Here is a 21049-nt window from a genome sequence, read left to right on the forward strand (position 1 = left end):
TACTTTTTTTTACTATTCATATTCAGAAACAGCGTAAGCAGCAGCCTGTTTGAAGGTAAATTCATCTCTCTATCTAAAGCTATCAAACTTCTAAGGGCATAGGAGAGGGGCGAGACACTGACATTTTGCGTGGGCGAAGATTGACTTGAGCAGCTTCTGAAACCAGTTATGCAGTTGTGTATGTTCCAATTGTTTCCATCAAACCAATGGAAACTGCAGTGTGATTGCAGTGTTATCAGTCAATGCTGATCTGGAGACGTGGTATGAGACTACCTCCTGGAGGTTATCTCTGATCCAAACATGGCATTACCCAACTGTAAATGTAAAATTAATCAGGTTAAAATAATCCTGCACAGACTGTTAAGATTTTGAATCCAGCAAATAGCAGGTCACCACTCGGACTCATCACTACATTAAACCTTAAGTAACATCCTCCAGACATGAAAGGCGCTATACAAATGTAATTTGTTGTTGTTGTGACATTCAAATGCTGGGAAGTTCAGCTTTGTCCTTGCAATTAGATGCAGTGTACAGAGCTCCTGTTTACTTAAAGTGATAGCAATGTGGAGCCAGCAGTGATACTCTAGACTGCCAGCTCATACCACTCAGAAGACACCAACTTAATACATTACCTGTAATATAACTATTTTCTTGCTCAACCACACTGGCTGCTATGAATATTTATTTGTTCTCTTCTATCAAACTTGTCCCTAAATTTATAACAGAGGAATCAGAATCCTTCCTGTCATAAACGTTTATTGGCATCAGGCATCATAGGCAGAGAAGTGGGAAATTTCTGTAAATGTTTGCAATACTTACATCCAACCTGGTGACATTATTATTTCAGATGGACATTTTTATTGTAACATTATGAATATCATTTCTATTTTTCAGCCATTCTGTATCTTGGGGCCCTTCACGTCCTCCGTGGCCTACCAAAGCTATAGTCATTTTACAGACCCTATTGCAGGCTGAACATGGAACGATGATGGAACTGGGGAAATGCAGAATGTTTTATTTTCTGCACGTTTGATTGACTGAAATGAAAAAAGTGTTTGTTTTTCAAAAAATAATCCCTGTCTCCAAAGCAGAATGCAAAAATGGGAAGAAGGAAACTAATATCTTGAGACTTTGAATGGGAACTTTTTAAATGGATTGTCCCTATAGTTAGACAGGCTCTCTACTGACAAACACCTGTTAGGTGAATGCTTAATTCAAAGCATTATGGAGAAGGGAATAATGTATATGTCAGTCTTTCCGCTCCACATTGGTACACTGAGGTGCAAATTAGTTCCCCTTTCAGTGGTATGAACCTAGCATTGAAGTCTGTTTTTTCTACTTAACATGTACCATAACATAGAAGCATTTGTTACTGAGGTTCTTAAGGCATTTTCAGTGATACTACTCTTCACATAAATCCCCTCTCTGCCTCACTCCTGCCTCCAATTTAATTTGGATTTAGCAAAAGGTGGTGACATCACTGCAGATCCTTCCAAGACAAAAGTATAAAATAATAATAATCTTTGCATTTGATACAGTACCTTTCACATCATGAGAACAATACAAAACATTTCACGGGATATAATGTAATGTATAGTAACTGTGCATTTTTGTAGACTTATAGGTGGAGTGATGCAACATTTCCTGAATTAAGAAGTACAGTCTTGACACATTACCTGAGTTTTTCATATATTTGTCCAGCAGATTCTGTAGCTCCTGCTCTTTGTCATTGTTGAACTGTGTCTCTATGGCTAATAGAATGTATTCATCCAGCAGCATTCGGATCAGGTGAAAGGAACCTGGGGGAGGGAGAGTGAGTTATCTCATTGACCATCTGCCCACTTCAAGAAGCAAGTGAAATAAAAATAATTGTCTAACTTCAAATGACCTGCTCCTATTTCAAACAAGGCACCATTTCATTCCTGGGCTTAATCTGCTGTGAGGTCTACCTGCCTCTTACTTAGTTTACTGGCTCAAAGACTGTTTGGCAACTCATTACATGAAAGAAAAACACTGATGAAAGTGGGACAAACCACATTCACAAAGAAGGTACATATTTGTCTTGTAAGCATCTGTTTGTGTGGCCGAACTGTTCTTAAGCCTTATACACCAGTTGTCTTCAGGTTGATGTAAGAGGCTGGTTATAAGAGCATCGGCTGACCATGTAGTTTTCAAAAGGGAACTCAATAAATATCTAAAGAATAGTAAACTACCAGGCTATGAGAAAAGGGCAGGTAAATGGAATATTATGCAGATTTATGCTATTTTAAAGCAGTCAGCTCAATTCGCATGCATCATTTCTATGTATTTCTTGTTTGTTTAATCTCTATATCTTTCAGTCATCAATACATTATATTGATTGGAAGAACTACAGCACTCCTGCATCTATAGACTTCACATAGTCCTCAGGAGACTTTGAACCCAGTGTGACCTCTCAAGACTTACCCTAGTACTTACTTTGATTTAATCCATGGTTCAGACTCATGCATTATGTATCTTTCCCAAAAGCAAATCAGAGGCAAACTGCATCAACTATTTTGACAAGTTTATTAAGAATGCTTGACTTCACAGAATAGGCAATTAGTGAATGTTTCTACATTATACTAATTCACTATAATGTGCACAGAAGAATGCTTTTTATCCCCATGCAACTCTGATGCAGAAGTATGTTACCCTATGTGAAGGTTGCTACATAAACACAAGTTGTTGTTGCTGGTATAACAAAATTAGTGATGCCAGCTTTCAAGAACAAGTCTCTCGCGCAATGTGACTGAACTGGCATCTTGAAGTAAATATGTTTATTCAAAACAATGTGTGTTTATACAGTGCCTTTCACTTGGATAAGATGGGGAGGGAGCCTGAGCTGGGTGAAAGATGCGGTTTAAGCTGAGCTCGGTTTAAGTGAAGTTGCCCAAATGTGCAGTCAAAGAGAAAAAGCACAATTCAAAGTTAAAAAGAGTTAAAAAGAGTGAACACAGGGTGAGACTCAGAGTTAGAGACAGTCAGAAAGAGAGACTAAGAGAGAGAAAAACAAAAATAGAGAGAAGGTGGTATTGTTATACCAGTATGATTCCTGATTATAACATTTTTGGTTGGTACTGTTGCCAATTTGTATTTTACATAACAATTCATTATATGAACTGTTTCCCTTTCCACAGTGGGGCAAGCCCCAATGATATGGGTAGTGGTTGTGGGTATGAACTTGCTACTGTACTTCAACTGCAGGTGTACATTTCGTGCTGTATTCTGAACAAAAGCCAGTTGGACATGGTATAGTCCATGGATAAATCAGGCAGACTGAAGTTACATTGCAGTTATAAAGTTACTCTGGATGGCAGAGCAGCTTTGATATTTTGGATCACAATGTGTATGACTGGAATTCTACAAAGCTGATCAGGTCCTGAGACAACAGGATCTATAACAACAACAAAATTATATTTGTATAGCGCCTTTCATGTCTGCAGGACGTCCAAAGGTGCTGGAAAGTTAGTGCTTCGGACCCAAGCTGGGGGTTGGGATCGTGGAGGATGTTGGGTACGGGGGGATGGGAGAGGAGGAGGGTGACTGAAGGCACAGTCGAAGAGGAGGGTCTTGAGACGGGACTTGAACAAGGCAATGGAGGGGGCGATGTGGAGGGACTGTGGGATGGGGTTCCAGACAGTGGGGGCAGAGTGGCTTAAGGCCAACCTGCCAATGGTAGGGTGAGCAAGGTGGAGGATGTGAAGCAGGTCTGAGCCCGCTGAGCGGAGGGAGCAGGCAGGTTGGTAGGGGTTTAGGAGGTCACAGAGGTAGGGTGGAGCATAGCCATGGAGTGCTTTGAAAGTGAGGACCAGGATCTTGAACTGTATCCTGTGTGTGATGAGAAGCCAGTAGAGTCAAGAGAGTTTGGGGGTAATAGGATCGTGGAGCCTGATATGGGAGAAGACACGGGCTGCAGAGTTCTAGATAAACTGCAGCCTGTGGAGGGAGGAGTTGAGGAGACCGACAACAGGGAATTTGTGTAGTTGAGCCTTGATGTTATGAATGCATGTATGAGGGTCTCGGTGGCCTGCAGTGTGAGACAGTGGTGGAGCTGTGCGATGTTGGGGAGGTGGGGGAAGGCGGAGCGGGTCTTGGCATGGATTTGTCACTGATAGGAGCCAAGCAAGAGGGACTCGGTCTTTTTGACATTCAACTGCATGAAGTTAGCTCTCATCCAGGCTTTGATGTCCGACAGACAGACCGTGAGGATAGCAGGGGTCCTGGAATCAGAGGCAGAGAGGTAGAGTTGGGCAAAAACTTGCCCAAGGTTTTACCCTGCCTGGAATTGAACCCAGGTGTCTCACTTGAAAGGCGAGTGCTCCAGCCACTGAGCTACAGGACACCACATGTGACGGTGCAGGGGCTGGAGGAGAAGCCGCTAGCGACGACAAAGTGGAGCCGGTTCGAGAGCTAAGATTTGAACCAGGCAAAGGGGAGTTCCGCAAAGATTGAGCTGAGAGGAGAGGCGATGTAGGAGGATAGAGTGGTTGACAATGTCGAAGGCAGCAGAGAGGTCAAGGAGGACAAGGAGGCAAAGAGAGCTATGGTCCAGATGTTCAGAATGTCAATCGTGACTTTGGGCAAGGCTGTTTCCATGCTGTAGGCAGCACAAAAACCCGACTGGAGGGGTTCAGAGAGGGAATGGCGGGAGAGGAAAGAGCAAAGCTGGGACACGACGCCTCGTTCCAGGGCCTTGGAGAGGAATGGGAATTTGGAGATTGGGTGATAGCTGGAGAGTAGGGATGGGTCCAGGGAAGGTTTTTTGAGGATGGGGTTGATGACAGCTGTTTTTAGGGGGTGGGAACAGTGCCAATGGATAAGGAGAGGTTGATATGTTCTATTGGACCTTATGGCAGTTGAAGGGTACTTGTTTGAACCTGATCTCAACAAAAATAGAAATAGTTGATTGAGGTTTGGTTTAGCTTGAATAATATCACCACTGATCACATAGATGCTGTTGTTCCTGATATAGCTTAATTCACAATAGGTGTAGGGGGTTGTGAATATAAATACTGACAGACTGAACTTAGTTCAGATCAATGGATCCACAATGAATTCAATCTTGCAATGTAAACAAACTCCAGTGTTTGCTTCTCTTGCTTTGTCCTTCAACAAGCTGTAACAACTAGTACCTGATAAACCTGGTCATCTGATTACATATCATATGCCATAAACCTGCAACGCTTTACCTGGATTATTTGTTACATATATTTATTGTTCACAAACCTTTTACTGTGTATAAAACACATATATGTATACATTTTTATCTGGTTTCTCAACAAGCAATTATATTTCATATATACTTAATAATATAAAAATAAGTAATATGTTCATTACTGGCCAATAGAAAGGAGACAAATTTACAATATATGCAACTATAACTAACCATCCTCAAACATTGAAAACCTGTAAGCTTACCAAAACTTGAGGCGTTGTTGAGAGTAAGGTTGTGCATGACTCTGGCCCCAAAAAAGCTCCATTTCAGAAGAAAATCCTGGGCTCGCTTCTTCAGTGATCTTCCATTTTGTTTACTTGGCTTAGAAAGAAAAGTAAATTAGAAGTTGTTATATCATTAAGACAAGAACAAGAATATACTTATTGTGCACAAACCTTGTATTGTGTATAAAACACAATTATTATTATAAGAACATGACAAATATTCAAACTCTTGTTATATTAATGAATTACGATTAAGGATTAGTTAAGCTAGGGACCTTCAGTCTTAAGAAAAAATAACTCAAAGATCTCATAAAATTTTAAATAGAACTGAAAAAGTAAATCTAGACCGAACTTTAGGATGCATCAAGGAAAACAAGAGGACATAGGTTTAGAGAGGCAAAGGGCAATTTCAGGTCAGGCACCATGAAGCTTTTCCTTACAAAGGCTAATTAATGACTGGAACAGGTTGCCAGGAAAGATGGTGGAGACCAGACTATTTTAAAGAACAGTTTGATGTTATGTTGAAAGGACACTAAGCGACACTAAGCGATTATTCTAGATGGATGAGATCAGATGGGCCGAAAGCCTTCTTCATTCAAAACAATCTTGTTGATTTGTGAATTCTACAAATTAACTCTGTTTATTCTATTTGAATTCTTACACAAAGATTATATGATTAACATAATAATCATTCTTGGATTTGATATAGCATCTTATTACATCGTTGAGACATCTCAAAGCGCTTCACAGGATATATTGTAAGTGGATTGACTGTATTTTGTGGATGAACCACAGCAGCCAGTTTGAGCTCAATAATGTCACACAATCAGCCATGGAGTGAGTGACTAATTTTATTTGTGCGATTGTTGGCCAGAAAACCGGTAGAAACTCCCTTCTTTTTTTTGAATATGGCCATGGGATCTTTAACGTCCACCTGAACAGGCAAACATGACCTTGGTTTTATGTCTTATCCAAAGTACTGATATATAACGTATATTGAATATATATGAAGTACCTTGATAACCCGTTGCTCTACCACTGTATCCAACCACTCAATGAATGACTCCACAGTGGCGTTTTTCTTTAGCAGGTCCTTCAGCTCTTGAAACACTGTAACAGAGTCATCTAGTAGGTAAAAAAGGATAACAGGAGGTTGCTCTAAGTATTTGAAAACTCAAGAGCACCGAAAGATCAAAACCATGACACAGTTCATTCAGATAATTCCTTATGAATACTTTTTGAATTTCTAAATTTAAATCTTATTTTACATTCATACGATTTTATTTAAACATTTGGACTTCCCACATGGATTATAATAGTCTTTTCAGTCCTGTACAAATCACAGAATTAAGTATCGCTACATAAGCATGCTTCACTATGCTGCTATTATTTTCTTTCAGAGTCAAATTGTTGTTATAAAAGAGATAAACATTTTCAAAATACTAGTACAAAACACTCGAGATTTTCATACGAATTAGAAGGTAATAGAAGGGTATGGAAGTGAGAAAGGAATGGGTGGAGACTCATGGGGGGTATAAACCAGTTATGGAGCCAGTGGGGTGGCGGTCGGGGGGGGGGTTCATGACCAATCAAAGTCCAGACATTGTCCACCGACTGACCGTGACAGTGTAGTGGAGATAAGTGGGCCAAATCCTGACCTCAATCTCCCCCCCCATGCCCCAAATCTTTCAACCCTAGACCTGCCCGATATAAGCGCTAGCAACCAGATTGGTTAAGCTGAATGGCCTGTTTCTGTGCTGTACATTCTTTGTAAATCTATGTATATCTCTGACGTTACACCTCGTCTCAGCCTGTGAGGCCATTTTATCTTCAAACTTCAAACATGCAGAATTGTGGAAAACTCAAATTCAGTCTTGATTCAGAAGCTAGTTTTCCACTTTCCAGTTGTAGAAAAAGACAATGTTTTAAATTAAGGCTGAATTTTCATGCATTGAAAGGTGGAGCCTTGACCATTTTTAGTATTAGCTGACTTTTCTTCGTCTAAGTTACTGAACTTTGGTTGTGTACATTGTGCTTGCCTTTGCCCACTGATTTCTGTTTTAGCCCATGGCTACTAAATACAACTGCTGTAATACTACAAAATTAAGTATTGTGTGCTTACAATCAGAATACAGTTCAAAGTCCTGGTCTGTTCCACCCGATACTGTGAGAAGGGCCTGTGAACTGATGCTGTTCAGATCCACCTTTTCAATATCACCCACCATGGAATTCACCACAGTCTGGTCAAACAAGGCAGGCCGGGCAATCTGTGTAAAACAACAGGAAATGAGTTTAATGCAGATGTAAAGAGGGTTGTGCATAACTAACACGTGTAGAGATATTTTGTCGAAGAATTAGCTCAACACCTGCCTGGGCGAGATGCAGAAATGAAGTCTGCCGTTTTAATGATGACACAAATCTTTGTGCGATGGGTAGCTTCTTATCGGAAAGGGCATCTGGGAGATTTTCCAGTGATGTAGATATCCAATGTTCCCAATGTTTGGCGAAATTCCGAATGTCTGCCAGCAAACTAATAAAAACAAATAATGAATCATTTAAGCATGCTTTTGTTTGCATCCTGGAGAACATAATAGTTTAAGAGCTACATAGGCCCAGAATTCTCTTTGCCGCAACTACTATCAAACATTGAAAAAAAANCTATTAGCTGGCATGGTTGCAAAACAGTAACTATAGCTTATATATATTCCCTTTCCAGTGTGCAAAACTTACCTTTCTGGCATTTCTTGCATTGTTGCTGGAATCAACACATCTGTTAGAACCTTGGGGAAACATTGCAGAAAATAATGACTCCATTAATAATATTAATAATAAATAATAATAATAATCCTTGCATTTGATATAACGCTTTCCACATCTTCTAGACGTCTCAAAGCGCTTCACAGAATATGCTGTAAAGTGAGTTGACCGTATATTTGTGGGCGAAACACGGCAGCCAATTGCGTACAGCAGTGTCTCACAAACAGTCATGGGTTGAAAATGACCAATTTATTATTGTTTTGTTTTTTTGGAGGGATTATTATTAGGCGTGTGGAGTAAAGAAACTTGCCCAAGGTTTCGCCCTGCCTGGAATTGAACCCAGGTGTCTCGCTTGAAAGGCGGGTACTCTAACCACTGAGCTACAGGACTCCATTAAAATGAAAGATAATAGAAGTTACTGATCTATGGCAAATACCTCAGTTTTAGTGTTAAATAATGTTTTTTTAAATTAGCCATATTCACAATCCGGGTAAAAATATATATATCCATAACGGGGGGACTTTGCAGCATTTCGTACCACAACCTTTGTGATAATTATGCCAAAGAATGCATTAGAAAATTCTGCTGATTTTTTATTGATTGATAATTAACACAACCCAGATTATGACTCCCCCTCCACCACCACGCACACCCACAATGTTTTTGAGAAGCCCTGAATGTCACAATGCCATCTTGAAAACTTCCACAGCAGGCCTGCTGAGCTCTTAAGTTCTGAAGGCAGAAGTAATAATAATAATAATCTTTGCATTTGATATAGCACCTTATTATGTCTCAAAGCGCTTCACTAAATATATTTAAAGTGAACTGATTGTATATTTTGTGGGTGAAATGCGACAGCAAATTGCACACAGCAGTGTCCCACAAACAGTCGTGGATTGCGTGATCAATTTTTTAAAAAAAGGGATTATCACCAGCGGAAAAACGATCTGCCAAACGACTAACGACCGGGTTCCTACTTACTGCTAGGTAAACAGAGATGTGTGAAGTAAGGAAACTTACCTAAAGTTTCAGCCTGCCTGGAAGTCCTCTCGCTTGTGAGGCGAATGCTCTAACCAATATGCTACAGGACTCCGGAGGAGTATTGTAGAGTGCAGTTGAAGAGAAAACCAACTTAATTCAGTTGGGATTCTTCTGTCCTGACACACACAATGTCAATTTATACCACAGGGTAGTTTTTTCTTGTGGGATTCCACTGGACTGTAACATTTTGTCTAGGTTAAGGGGAAGAGGTGGAATCATGATGGATTTGTTTATTTTGTGTAGCTTTGTGGCAACCTATTTTGTTGTCTACTAAAATTCTAATTTATGAATTTGCTAAATTCCATGTGTAAATCATTTCCTTTAGGCAAAAAGCCATTGTTTCAGCTGTTTTTACGTGATGCCGTTCCTATAGGAAATAGGCAATTATTTATTCCAATGACCTTGTTGAATGCTAAATCTATTTATAGAATACTCACCTTATAGAGTATGGAATCACACACACAAAATATGTCAATGATAACAGGATTCTCCAGCAATGGGAGAAGATGGTCAGGCATCCCTTGCCAGAAGTGCAAGAGGAAGTTCTGAATCTGAAAACCAACACAATAAAATATTTATTGTTCTTAATGAATCCAAATGATTTTTTTAACTTTCTTAGATCTGAAAAAGTGACTATAACATCAATTCTATTTTAATGATCTCACCTCTTCAAAGTTCCCATTGATTGCATTGTCCAGGATGCACTGACAATGAGTTTTGTACATCATTATTAGAGTATCTACCTGTGATTGGGGGAAAAAAGTCTTATAATTCATTTGATTTTCACAATGTTGCTTTTATCTTTGTTCAATCATCTTATACTGGTTTATAACATGAAAGTGATTAAAGTACATTAGAGGAGTGCTACTGAATGAAATCCATTTCCACATTAATCTGATTGGAAAATTGCCTTATAAGATTCATACCTATGGCCAGTCTTTAGCAATAGATGGAAAAAACACTATTGTTTATTACACATACAATAATACATCAAATCTGTTAAGAAACCGTGCATTTTTCACCCATTAGTTTCCAGCAGATCAATATTCAAAAACAATTATAAATTACATTTGAATAGTGCCTTTCACACTGGGAGGATGTCCTAAAGTGCTGGGATGTATAATGGAAGTTGGATTTATACTTTAGTTTACTCATCAAATGAGCACAAGCTAAGGGGTAGAACTCCAAAGGTGTTAATTGTAGAAACAGTGATAGAATTAATTTGCACATTAAAACTGAACTAGCCCAAATTGATATGCTCCTGGAATCATTTCCTCAAGAGTGGTCTGGACTTCAGCGCAACTTGCAAATAACTATAACAAACACAATATAGATTTTTTTTTAAAGTTGGAATAGATTCTGGGCCCCAGAGTTGAGAGGGCAGTATTTCAGCATGCTTCGTTAATTGATCTGACAACTTTACCATATGTAACATGAATAAACGGTAACACAGAAGTTGTTTCTAGTTAAGCTTGTTCACAGTCCTTGTACCTATTTATAAATGAATGGAAGATCTTTTAAGAACATTACCTTTTCCTTTGAAATAGACCCATGAAGAAGAAGATGCTGGGCATTGGGGAACTCTGGTAGCAAGGTTCCCGTTTTTGAACTGAGGGAATATTTCCGAGTGAAACCTCCCTGTTAAAAAAATAAAATTGATTCAGTTACTTTACTGACAATCCATGATTTTTAAACATTGTAGAGGCTTAGAAATAATTCTAAAAGATCTACATGCGCTTTTAGGGTGTGACGATTCCAATATTATTCTAAATTTATAAGCAATATAAAGTACATAGTACATTGCTTAGAAATATAGGTGTCGTTTTCAGTGATGAGATGTCGGTTATTACTTTATATTGCAGCAGTGATTGTGCTGTAGTCATTAATACGTCAATGTAGGTACTATCCAAAAATAACTAAATGGTCAGCACTGGCCGAACAACTGCTAACAATAACTGAGATGGAATGAAATCTCATTCATGCACTCCACATGCATGTTATGAAATGTAAAGGTACATGGAGAGAATTCATCTTATCGGTAACCTATAACTTCTCTATTCACATAAATGAAACATTTTCCCACCAATTTTCTAGCTGCCAAATTTTCTTTATCTGAAAGTGTTGGACTCCTTTTTCCTTTTACTGGCGGAAAGGAGACATTTTTTAACTATATAACTGAATGAGATTATTGACATTTCTCCTAGAGATTCAATTTATACGTTCTCTCTCTCATATATATTTATAGAATTTGATTGGACTTTTCAAAGTGAGGAATTTCAAATATTGGAGAAATTAATCCCCTTTGCAACTCACTTGAATTGGGACCACCCTCAGATTCACTCCCTCTAACCAGAATTAAACTGCAGTTACTGCATTAATGCAACATGAAAAACCACACACATTTACTCAATAACAACAATATAACTGACCAAGTAATCAGTTTTGATAGGAGATAGAATGGATAGTTGGAGACAGAATAGTTATATATATATTGTACAGATTTAAGTAATTTCAAATGTCTTTTAGTCCAAGAACATTCTTCTCCAATGATCGTTTTACAGAGAATTAGAACAACAACTTGCATTTATATCGTGCCCTTCACACACTCACAATGATGAGGTTGGACTCCAAGCAAGTAAGAGGGGGGAGGAAGGAGGGGAAAGGGGAAGAAGGAAATAGCCATAGGTCCATTTGGTATGATTTGAGGTCAGATTTAAAGACAGAAAGAGAGAGGGTGAGATGGAGTGGAAGAGGGAGGGAGCTCCAGAGGTTAGGGGCATAGGATCTTAAAACTCTGCCGTAGACTGTAGAGTGCAGAGGATGGGGCACATGTGGCAAGCCCAAGTTAGCTGAGCAGGGATAAGGCGGAGAAATAGGGAAGAGATTCAGAGAGATAAGGAGGTACCAATGAATGGATGGATGTGTAGGTGACAGAATGATACCGCACAGGAACAGGCTACCCAAACCAACTAAACCATGTCAATGTTTCTACTCCACATGAACCTCCATCTCTCCTACACCCATCTCTTATTTCCTTCTCATGTTTGAGTTAAGTTTCTGCTTAAATATGTTGATGCTTTTTGCTTCATCCACAGTTTGCCGCAGTGAGTTCTACATACTTATCACCCTGTATGGCAACATCTTCCTCCTAAATTCCTTATTAGATCTCATTTAGTACTGCAATAATGATTGCAATATTGTCTTTGAAACTGCAGCTAGGATTATTTTCCCATTACAGAATCACCTGTAATCACTTTCATTACTTCTTAATGACACAATTGAGGGTTTTTGTTCATTTGAACATGGTTAGCCCATGGGCTATTATCCCAACTTGATTTTAGACTGAATTATCTGTTCAATCATGTGTGCGACTTTCAATAGTTACTAATTTATCCAGATAACAAAGTTGCTGACATCTTAAAGTAGTCCATTCTCAATAAAATACAACTGATCTGGAAGATCACAATATCAGCCTGGAAAAAAGAAGGCCCTTCGGCCCATCTGATCACATCCCTCCAGAACACCCACTGTCCCCCCATCACTGCATGAAGCTGCTTTTTAAATGAGTCAAGTGTTCTGGCCTCTATCACCTTTCCTGGCACCCTGTTCCATTGTTGATTACTCCGTACGTAAAGAAAAAACGTCTTGGTATCTGCTCTGAAATTTCCCTTTACAACTCTAAACGTACGTGCTCTTGCTCTAATGTCATAATACATCTTAAAGTATTGATCTGGGTTTCAATCCCATTTAAAAGTTTATACATCTCTATGAGGTCCCCTATGATTAGTCTTCCTTCAAGACTGAAAAGCCCTAATGTGTCTAGTCGCTACTCATAACCTGGGCCAATAGAAAAGTGCAGCTACAATTTTTCAGTGGGATCCGCTTTAATCACTCTTCTCCGCTACAAACACACCCTTCACTACAAACCCGTACAAACACAGTGAGCTCGGAGTCCTGGGACTCTGCACCTGCTGCTGGCTGCTTACTCGATACTGCTACTGTGCGTGGAGTGGCTCATGACGTGCATGTGTGGTACAGCGCATGCAGGAAATGGGTTTCACTAATCCCAATGCACCGTTGTTGAGACTGTCTGTGTGTCTCTCTTCTCGGTGAGTGTGTCTGAGTCTCTCTCCTCTGTATGTGTGTATGTGTGTCTCTGTCTGTGGCTGTGAGTGTGAGTCTCTCTGTGTCTGTGAGAGTGTCTCTCTCTCTCTGTGTCTGTGAGTGAGTGTCTCTCTCTCTGTGTCTGTGAGTGTCTCTCTGTGCCTGTGAGTGTGAGTCTCGTCTGTGTCTGTGAGAGTAGAGTGTCTCTCTCTCTGTGTCTGCGAGTGAGTGTCTCTCTGTGTCTGTGAGTGTGTGTCTGTGAGTAAGTGTGTCTCTCTGTCTGTGAGTGTGTGTCTGTGAGTAAGTGTGTCTCTCTCTGTATTTGTGAGTGTGTGTCTGTGAGTGAGTGTGTCTCTCTGTGTCTGTGAGTGTATGTCTGTGAGTGAGTGTGTCTCTCTTTGTGTCTGTGTGCAGTGGTGGCCAGGATCTCCAGGCCTTCAAATGTAGTGCAGGGTAGAAATAGACCATTCAGCCTTTCGGGCTCTGCTCTGAGTATGACATCTGGGAATCTAAACTCCACTGATTTAACAATATAGCTCAGCATCCCGCTTGCCTTGTTTAATGCTGGCTCACATTATTTTGACATAGTGAGCAATGAGGCAACTAACACCCCTAGATTTCTTTCAGCTTCCCCCTTGGCAAGTTCATGCCCATGGAGAAATTGTATTTCCTATTCTTGGATCCTATATGTACTACGTTGCATTTATCAGTTTTAAACTTCATTTGTCATCTATTGGCCAATGTGTATACCCTTTCCGTTTCTTTTGTAGGACCTTTGCTGCCTCCTCTGATTCCACAGTTCTTCCCAATGTCATGGTATCTGCAAATTTAACTATCTTACACTGGGCCTGTGATTCCAGGGCATTAATGTACACAAGGAAAAGGAGGGGTCCCATTTGACCCAGCTCCGCTTACAAAGAGCCTCTGATTCCTTCCTCTCACCCAATTCTGAATCCACACCCACATCTTGCCCTTGATAACCAGTGACCACAGTTTCCGGAGGAGTCGTGTGGTACTTTGTCAAACAACTTCCTGAATCCTAGATACACTTCATCACGTAGCTTCCTACAGTCAAATTTGATTGTCACCTCCTAAAAATGTTTATGAGATTGGTCAGATAAAACCTACGCTTTCTGAACCCGTCAATTATTAGATTATTTAACAGGAAATCTGTTTTTGAATGGGTCAGGATTCTTCTGTCCTCTGATCACAGTCTGAGCTCACTCAATACAAATATTTGAATGCTTTGAATTGATTTGTTTTACCAGGATGTACACACTTTGTAAATCAAAATATAATTTTAATAGTATTTAATTGCACAAGATATAAAACATATAATTATATAACACACAGAGAAATCTAAAAATAGAGAAGAAATTAAAAACGTCTTCAAAAAATTAAGGATTTTTAAAAAATAATAATCCTTGCATTTGATATAGTGTCTTATCACATCTTTGAGAAGCCGCAAAGCACTTCAAAGATATAGTAAAGCGTTGTGATTGGGTGAATTTTGTGAGCAAAATGGATGAATGGATATGAAAGGTTAGTTAACCACAAAAGTATTTTTGCAGCAGCTTTTTCACCTGATAAAAATTTACTGATAGGCAGTATAAATCAGGTTAAAGTAAGCATAGCTGACTGATACTCATCAAGCTGTACTATCTTTAATATAAAAACAAGAGCAGAGAAGCCTAACTGATACGTGCACAAAGTAGGTACAGATTCAAAGATCAACTTACCCAACCACAGCAATCACAGAGAAGTGAGAGAGCACCACAATATGCTGGATGTACAGATAAGTACTCAGGGAGCAGAGACAGACAGGTCAAGAATAAAGGCTAGCTGGATCTAGAGATAATCACACCACCAGCAAAGAAAAGGACAGAGTAGGAGCAGAGATGCACAAGACACAAATGCTAGAAGCAGTTTATATATCATCAGGTTCAATCATTTGCTTTCCAACATCAGTAAAATTAGTCCCTCTGCCTCGCCCCTCCCTTTCCTCCTTCAAGACCCTTCTCAAGGCCCTCCTCTTTGACCGTGTTTTCGATTCCCCTCCTGCCCTCCACCCTCCTCGATATTGACTCCCACCTCGGGTCTGAAATGCTGACTGTCCAACGCCTTGGGACGTCCTCCCGATGTGAAAGGCGTTATACAAATGTTATTTTGTTGTTGTTGAAAAGTTAAATCTCAAATGTTTTTTTTAAAAACAAATGTCAAACCCAGAATTTCACTAAGATTAAGATTAGGCTGGTCTCTATGAGATGATACAAGGTGACACTGCTATTAAGTGCCTCACTAGAGCATAAGTTGACTTAAAATGCTGGTCTCTTGTGAACCCGTCAATACAGCTGATGTACACTTCTGGCTTCCAGACAGAACAGCTTAACCCTTGCACATTTACACAGCGTGCTGGTCAGTCAGTGATGACCACCAACACCAACAGTCCATTAATGTGCGGCCAACTTGGCAGATTGTGCCAGAAGCCAGATATCACATTATGACTATTTCTTTCACGAACCTATGTTTTTTTTAGATCCGAGAGACTTCATTATAATGGGGTTACCTGGCACGTATTAGGGTTAGCTAAGAGATACGTATTTTAGAATTACAAAACATAGATATGTTTTGGAAACTCAGCCAATCTTTTGGTTGATTTGAGTTTACAAATTTAGCCACAATTTACAAAATCATTTAGACAGCATTACCTTTAAAAAGGCACTCTTAATAACATGCTTGTGGATGACAACCAGGAACAAAAACGTAAATATTCTTAACATAGTGTATTCAGACTTTCAGGCTGTTTCTCTCTGTAAACTATTGGATGTAATGTTTATTGTTTATGTAATTGTAATAACAATCATAATGTAGGTATTTCAGCCAGGAATTTTATTCCCCTGCATTTTGTGACAATTATGTCCTTGTTATTTATATGTTTCAATGTCAGAACATACAAAGTATCTTCTTGTAATTCATCTCTAATGTCAAGCGCACATCATTGATTCTGATCCCTCACCAACATTTTATGGCTGATAACCTTTACAGTTGCAAAGTTACAATACTGGACACTTCTCATGAATGGAAGAAAGAGGGCAACCACAAGATATCAACAGGTGACAAGATATGTAGCTCTGAATGCTTTTTGTGGATCCCTGCACCACCTGATATTCTACATTAAAAAGATTTTTTTTAACTAAATATTGTTTTCAATTTCCATGGCCCAATAAAACTGCAAATGAAGTCAGTGAAGTTTGATTCTTTAACAGATTTAATAGTTAATGTACTGCTCCATGACATCAGTAGGATTAAATTTGGGATTTTATTGCCCATGTTCCTGAAAGAAATATTGTATTTTTCTCAACTTTTTGAAAGAAAGCCAAGAATTACAGGCGCAATATTAACTTTCTAGTCTTGTTCCTTTTTCTTTGTAGTATATATTTACAGTTAATTCACACATATACATCTAATAGCAGTTATGTAGCTGTAATAAAACATACCTCATTCTTTAGCTTGCTTCCAGAAAACCTATGCAGAATGGGGGAACCATATTTCAATAGGTTTATATAATTGAAAACAATTATTCTCATTTGAAGATAATTAAACTAATCTTATCAATTCAGGCAGACTTCATAATAATAATAATAATAATCTTTGCATTTAGTATAGTGGTTTTCATGTTGGGAAGACATCTTCATATGATTTACTTAAAAGTGTAGCAATTATCTAGGTAAACACAGAAGTGAATTTGCACAAAGCAATGTCCCACAAAGTGAATGATCTTCACTCCAACCAAAACAGGCAGACACAACCTTGGTTTAACGTTTCATCCGAATGAGAAGATATGATATGCTATATGGTACACAGAGATATACTTTGTCTCACCTGGGTATTCCACAAGCACATTAAAATATCTCATCCTTGAGAATGTTTATACATCACTAAATCACTCTTCTATATTTAATGTTGTAATCCTGTGTTACGTTATTGAATTTTCTGCACTGTTTTAAAAGAGAATGAAATTCCAAATTTTCATCACATTAATCTCCTCAATAAAACAATAGTGCTTTGTATCTCAGAATGTTTTGATCAACGATCAGCAGAGTTGTGCCAGAAGTTTATTTCAACTTCTTCAATGATTTTCTTTGGCAATATTGCTTTTTATAAGTTACATTTCCAATCAGAGCTCACTTAAAAGCACAGAAATATTGCATTTCTACAGTAATAATCTGCCTGATTCTCAAGTACTCCTAGCAACTCTCAGATCTCAAAGGCATTGCATATCTTTCATCTGGGTTTCTATAGGCCATTCATGCATTATTCCACCCATATCTAAGAATAGGTTTGATTTGCAGTCCAGGAACAGATTGCATTTTGTTTGGTATAATAGTGCACTAATCCTGTTAGCTTTCACCTGGGTAAATACACTTTAGCTATCACAAAACCGACTAATAAACCAAGCCTCTAATTGCACTCATATCAATTTTATGTTGAAAACTATTTTTAACAGAAAATTACAGGGTAAATTACCTTGTCAAGCCTTTTCCGGAGTATACTGAATGATAATACGCACTGCTTTCTTTTATGCCTATTCCATAGTAATGGTACCTGTGATACAGAATCAAAATATTTCGCTTATATTTTGAAGAGTGACAAATGAACAATGAAAAAACTCAACAATGTTCATGGTTGTAAATTGCTTAGAACAATTCATTGGTACATGGTAAGTGTGTTTGTGCGACACTACAATACAACAAATTTACATTTATGTAGCGCCTTTCACATCAGGAGGATGTCCAAAGGAGATTAACAGGACTGGCTTGGCATCGAAGCTGAGGTGTGAGCTGAGAGTGGTGAGAAGAGAAAGATGACTAAAAGCATGGTAAATTCATAAAAGGTGAACAAATAGGATTGTCTTCACAGTGTTTTCAGGAGAGAAAGGCAGAAAGTTATATTTGATTAATAACTGTAATAACTTGTTATCACACAGCCAGATGTCATATCAGTTAAAATTAGTGAGCAAATTACAAGTAATAAATCAAATGATAGCTTCCATGGTCATTCATAAAAAACAGATTTTGACAAGTTCAAAGTCTGAAAAAATATAATTAAAAAGTAACCTGGGATCAAACATTGATAACGCAATCAGAGGGCACATCAAAATGATAGCAATCAGACTTACTTAGAATGTCCTCTTGTTCCTAATCTTCTGGTGGTGAGTAGAGGGAACTTTTGGCGTATTGTCTAAAAACACAAAGGAAGACCTCACATTAAAGATTTGCATTTACTGATAGAAAACAAATCTTGAAATCAATTTACGCCTTTGTAGAATGTCAACTTAAGGACCCAACAACAACACCTTGCACTTATGTTGCACGGGTAGCATTCTGGAGCACTTCAAATAGACTTGGGATATCTTATTCCTTTCAGAAATATAGAGTCCTTAGTTTTAAGATGACATGAACTATAGTAATATCTATACACTCCCGTGGGTTCAACAATAAAAATAAGCAGGGAGAGGTTTTTTTGGTAATGATAAACTATCCAATAATAAACAGTAAGTACATCACTTCAAACAGTGTTTTTTTTTACCTTTCCAAATGTGGCTGCACAGGCTGGATCCAATTTTTCTTTTCTGCAAAAATCTAAATAATGTGCATAGAGGATACACCTGGGCAAACACACGCCCTCACATACGATGTAATTTTCTTCCAACCTGACAAAGAAATTAACAAGTGTCAACCTTGGGTTAGATCAACCCTTCAATGAGCATTATCTGCACTTGAACGCAATTGTTTATCCCTTGTCTCTGGTAAATGGAAGCTGATGATGTGATAGCAACTTGGTTCCAATTCTTGAAATCGGTTCTCTTACTCTATACTTGATGTTTAGCGCTAATAACAAATTTATGTTGTTAACATAATTATTTAAACGTAATCAGGTTCGTTGATTGTTTTATGAAAAAGCATGACACGATTTTATAGAAGAACAGGACGCAGAAAAAATGCCCTAACGGATAATATTTAGAATATAAGAATATAAGATTTAAAACAAAAATCACAGGTTTTTCATTCACTGCACCTTCTCCTCTGATCTCATCTCCCTGTCTGGGGGCTGTTTGCTCACCATTGTAGCGTCAACTGTGTCTGCTTCTTCTTGTCCTTGATGATCTGAGTTATGGTTCTCTTCTGACACTGCTCCTGGTCGTTCAAGATAGTTTTCCCTTCGGAAATATTCCCGTCCTCTTCCTCAGACGATAGAATCTCGTTGCAGTTCTCTGATTCTGGTAGAGACAGGGGACAAGGTGATGGGGACCGGTTGCACAATCATTGGGAAGAGGTTCTGCACAGATTTTCCCTGTTATTGTACTTCACATTTCTAAGGGATCACCGTTTCAGATCAACTACCTAAAGGATCGGAATTTAGTTTGTTTTTTTCACCTTTTCTCTAATTCTGCCAATCCCCCCTGGGAGAAGGGGGGGGGGGGGGAGGGATTTTTGCACAAATTACTACAACAGTTGTAGTAATGCAAATGCACAATTTACTACAACAGTTGTAGTAATGCAACAGATGCAAAATATTGGCCTTTACTTCACAAAAAGCTGCAAATATTGGCACCAGAGGCTCGCATCAGGAAAACACTGGCTGTGAAGGCTTACACACCTGGCATGGGCAAAAATGGGTCAGCGATGATCTGCGATATCATTCAAAGCCTTTACATTTAAAGTCCGCTTTGCTCCGCTTGATGCAGGAAAACCGTGGCAGCAAAGTCAAGTCAACCTATTCCAAGCTGACAGTTTGCCTGAGACTTGCACGGACTCTCTGGTGTCAGCAACGACTGCAATTGCACGGGTTATATTTGAAATGGCTGCAATGCAAACGTCTCCCTTCTATCTAAATGTCCGAGAGATAACCCAAAAAAAAAGGGTCAATTAAAACGGCGTAATTTAGAGACTTTACATGTACAAGGATTATATACATGTCCACATGTATGTGTGTAGCATCATTTCACCAAATGCATATGAATGCATATGAATGCATATCTGCTTTGAATTCGTGGAGCAAATACTTAACAACTCCTTGCGGGACTGGTACGGGATCTGACTTTAAAAAAAAACAAGGTCCCGCTGATGAAAACCTGCTGAATATCAGGGCGGGGAGGGGGGGGGGGGGTAGGGGGGGGAGGGGGTGGGGTAGGGGGGGAGAGTGTGGGGGGGTTAAAAAGCAATGAAACAAATGGGTTTGTTTGCAGACAGACCGTCGCGTGGGTTTGTTTTGGAGTGAAACGAACCTGATTTAATGCCCAAATCAGTGCCGACCTCCACCTCCTCCTCCACCTCCTCCTCCTCGGCACAGCCGGACACACACAGGGACCCCGGGCTCCTCCGCACAGCCTCAGCCTCAGCCTCACGGCGGCCGCCCCCGTCCGCAAACCGAGACAGGCGTCTGCCCATCACAGCCACGTAGGGCTCCTCCCGCAGCCGAGCCGCGGTGATGGGAGCGGCGGGCAGGGGCAGGGCAGGCAGGGGCAGGGGCAGGGCGGGCAGGGGCAGGGCAGGCAGGGGCAGGGCAGCCCGGGGCAGGGCAGCCCGGGGCACGGGCAGCCTCTTCATGGGCATCTTCATGGCGTGTGTGAGTGGCAAAGCCCCGCAAGTCCCTAACCCTTCCCTCACCAGCCCTCAGCAACGCT

General features: G+C 39.5%; 1 protein-coding gene across 1 annotated transcript in view; it reads right to left on the reverse strand.

Annotated features, from left to right (window-relative positions):
- Positions 1–20813, reverse strand: part of rfx6 (regulatory factor X, 6) — a 36436-nt gene extending 15623 nt beyond the window's left edge. The window contains exons 1-15 of the mRNA XM_042332827.1: positions 20651–20813; positions 19486–19642; positions 18952–19075; positions 18542–18603; positions 17890–17967; positions 16860–16887; positions 10789–10896; positions 9924–10001; positions 9696–9809; positions 8191–8240; positions 7831–7990; positions 7583–7727; positions 6476–6585; positions 5440–5557; positions 1677–1799 (exon numbers count right to left, since the gene is read on the reverse strand). Coding sequence (XP_042188761.1) covers positions 1677–1799; positions 5440–5557; positions 6476–6585; positions 7583–7727; positions 7831–7990; positions 8191–8240; positions 9696–9809; positions 9924–10001; positions 10789–10896; positions 16860–16887; positions 17890–17967; positions 18542–18603; positions 18952–19075; positions 19486–19642; positions 20651–20813 — 1618 coding nt within the window. The remainder of the gene's footprint in view (positions 1–1676; positions 1800–5439; positions 5558–6475; positions 6586–7582; positions 7728–7830; positions 7991–8190; positions 8241–9695; positions 9810–9923; positions 10002–10788; positions 10897–16859; positions 16888–17889; positions 17968–18541; positions 18604–18951; positions 19076–19485; positions 19643–20650) is intronic.
- Between the last annotated feature and the right edge of the window lie 236 nt (positions 20814–21049).

The sequence above is a fragment of the Callorhinchus milii genome, unplaced genomic scaffold, assembly GCF_018977255.1.
Source record: "Callorhinchus milii isolate IMCB2004 unplaced genomic scaffold, IMCB_Cmil_1.0 Scaffold3, whole genome shotgun sequence".
Lineage (NCBI taxonomy): Eukaryota > Metazoa > Chordata > Chondrichthyes > Chimaeriformes > Callorhinchidae > Callorhinchus > Callorhinchus milii.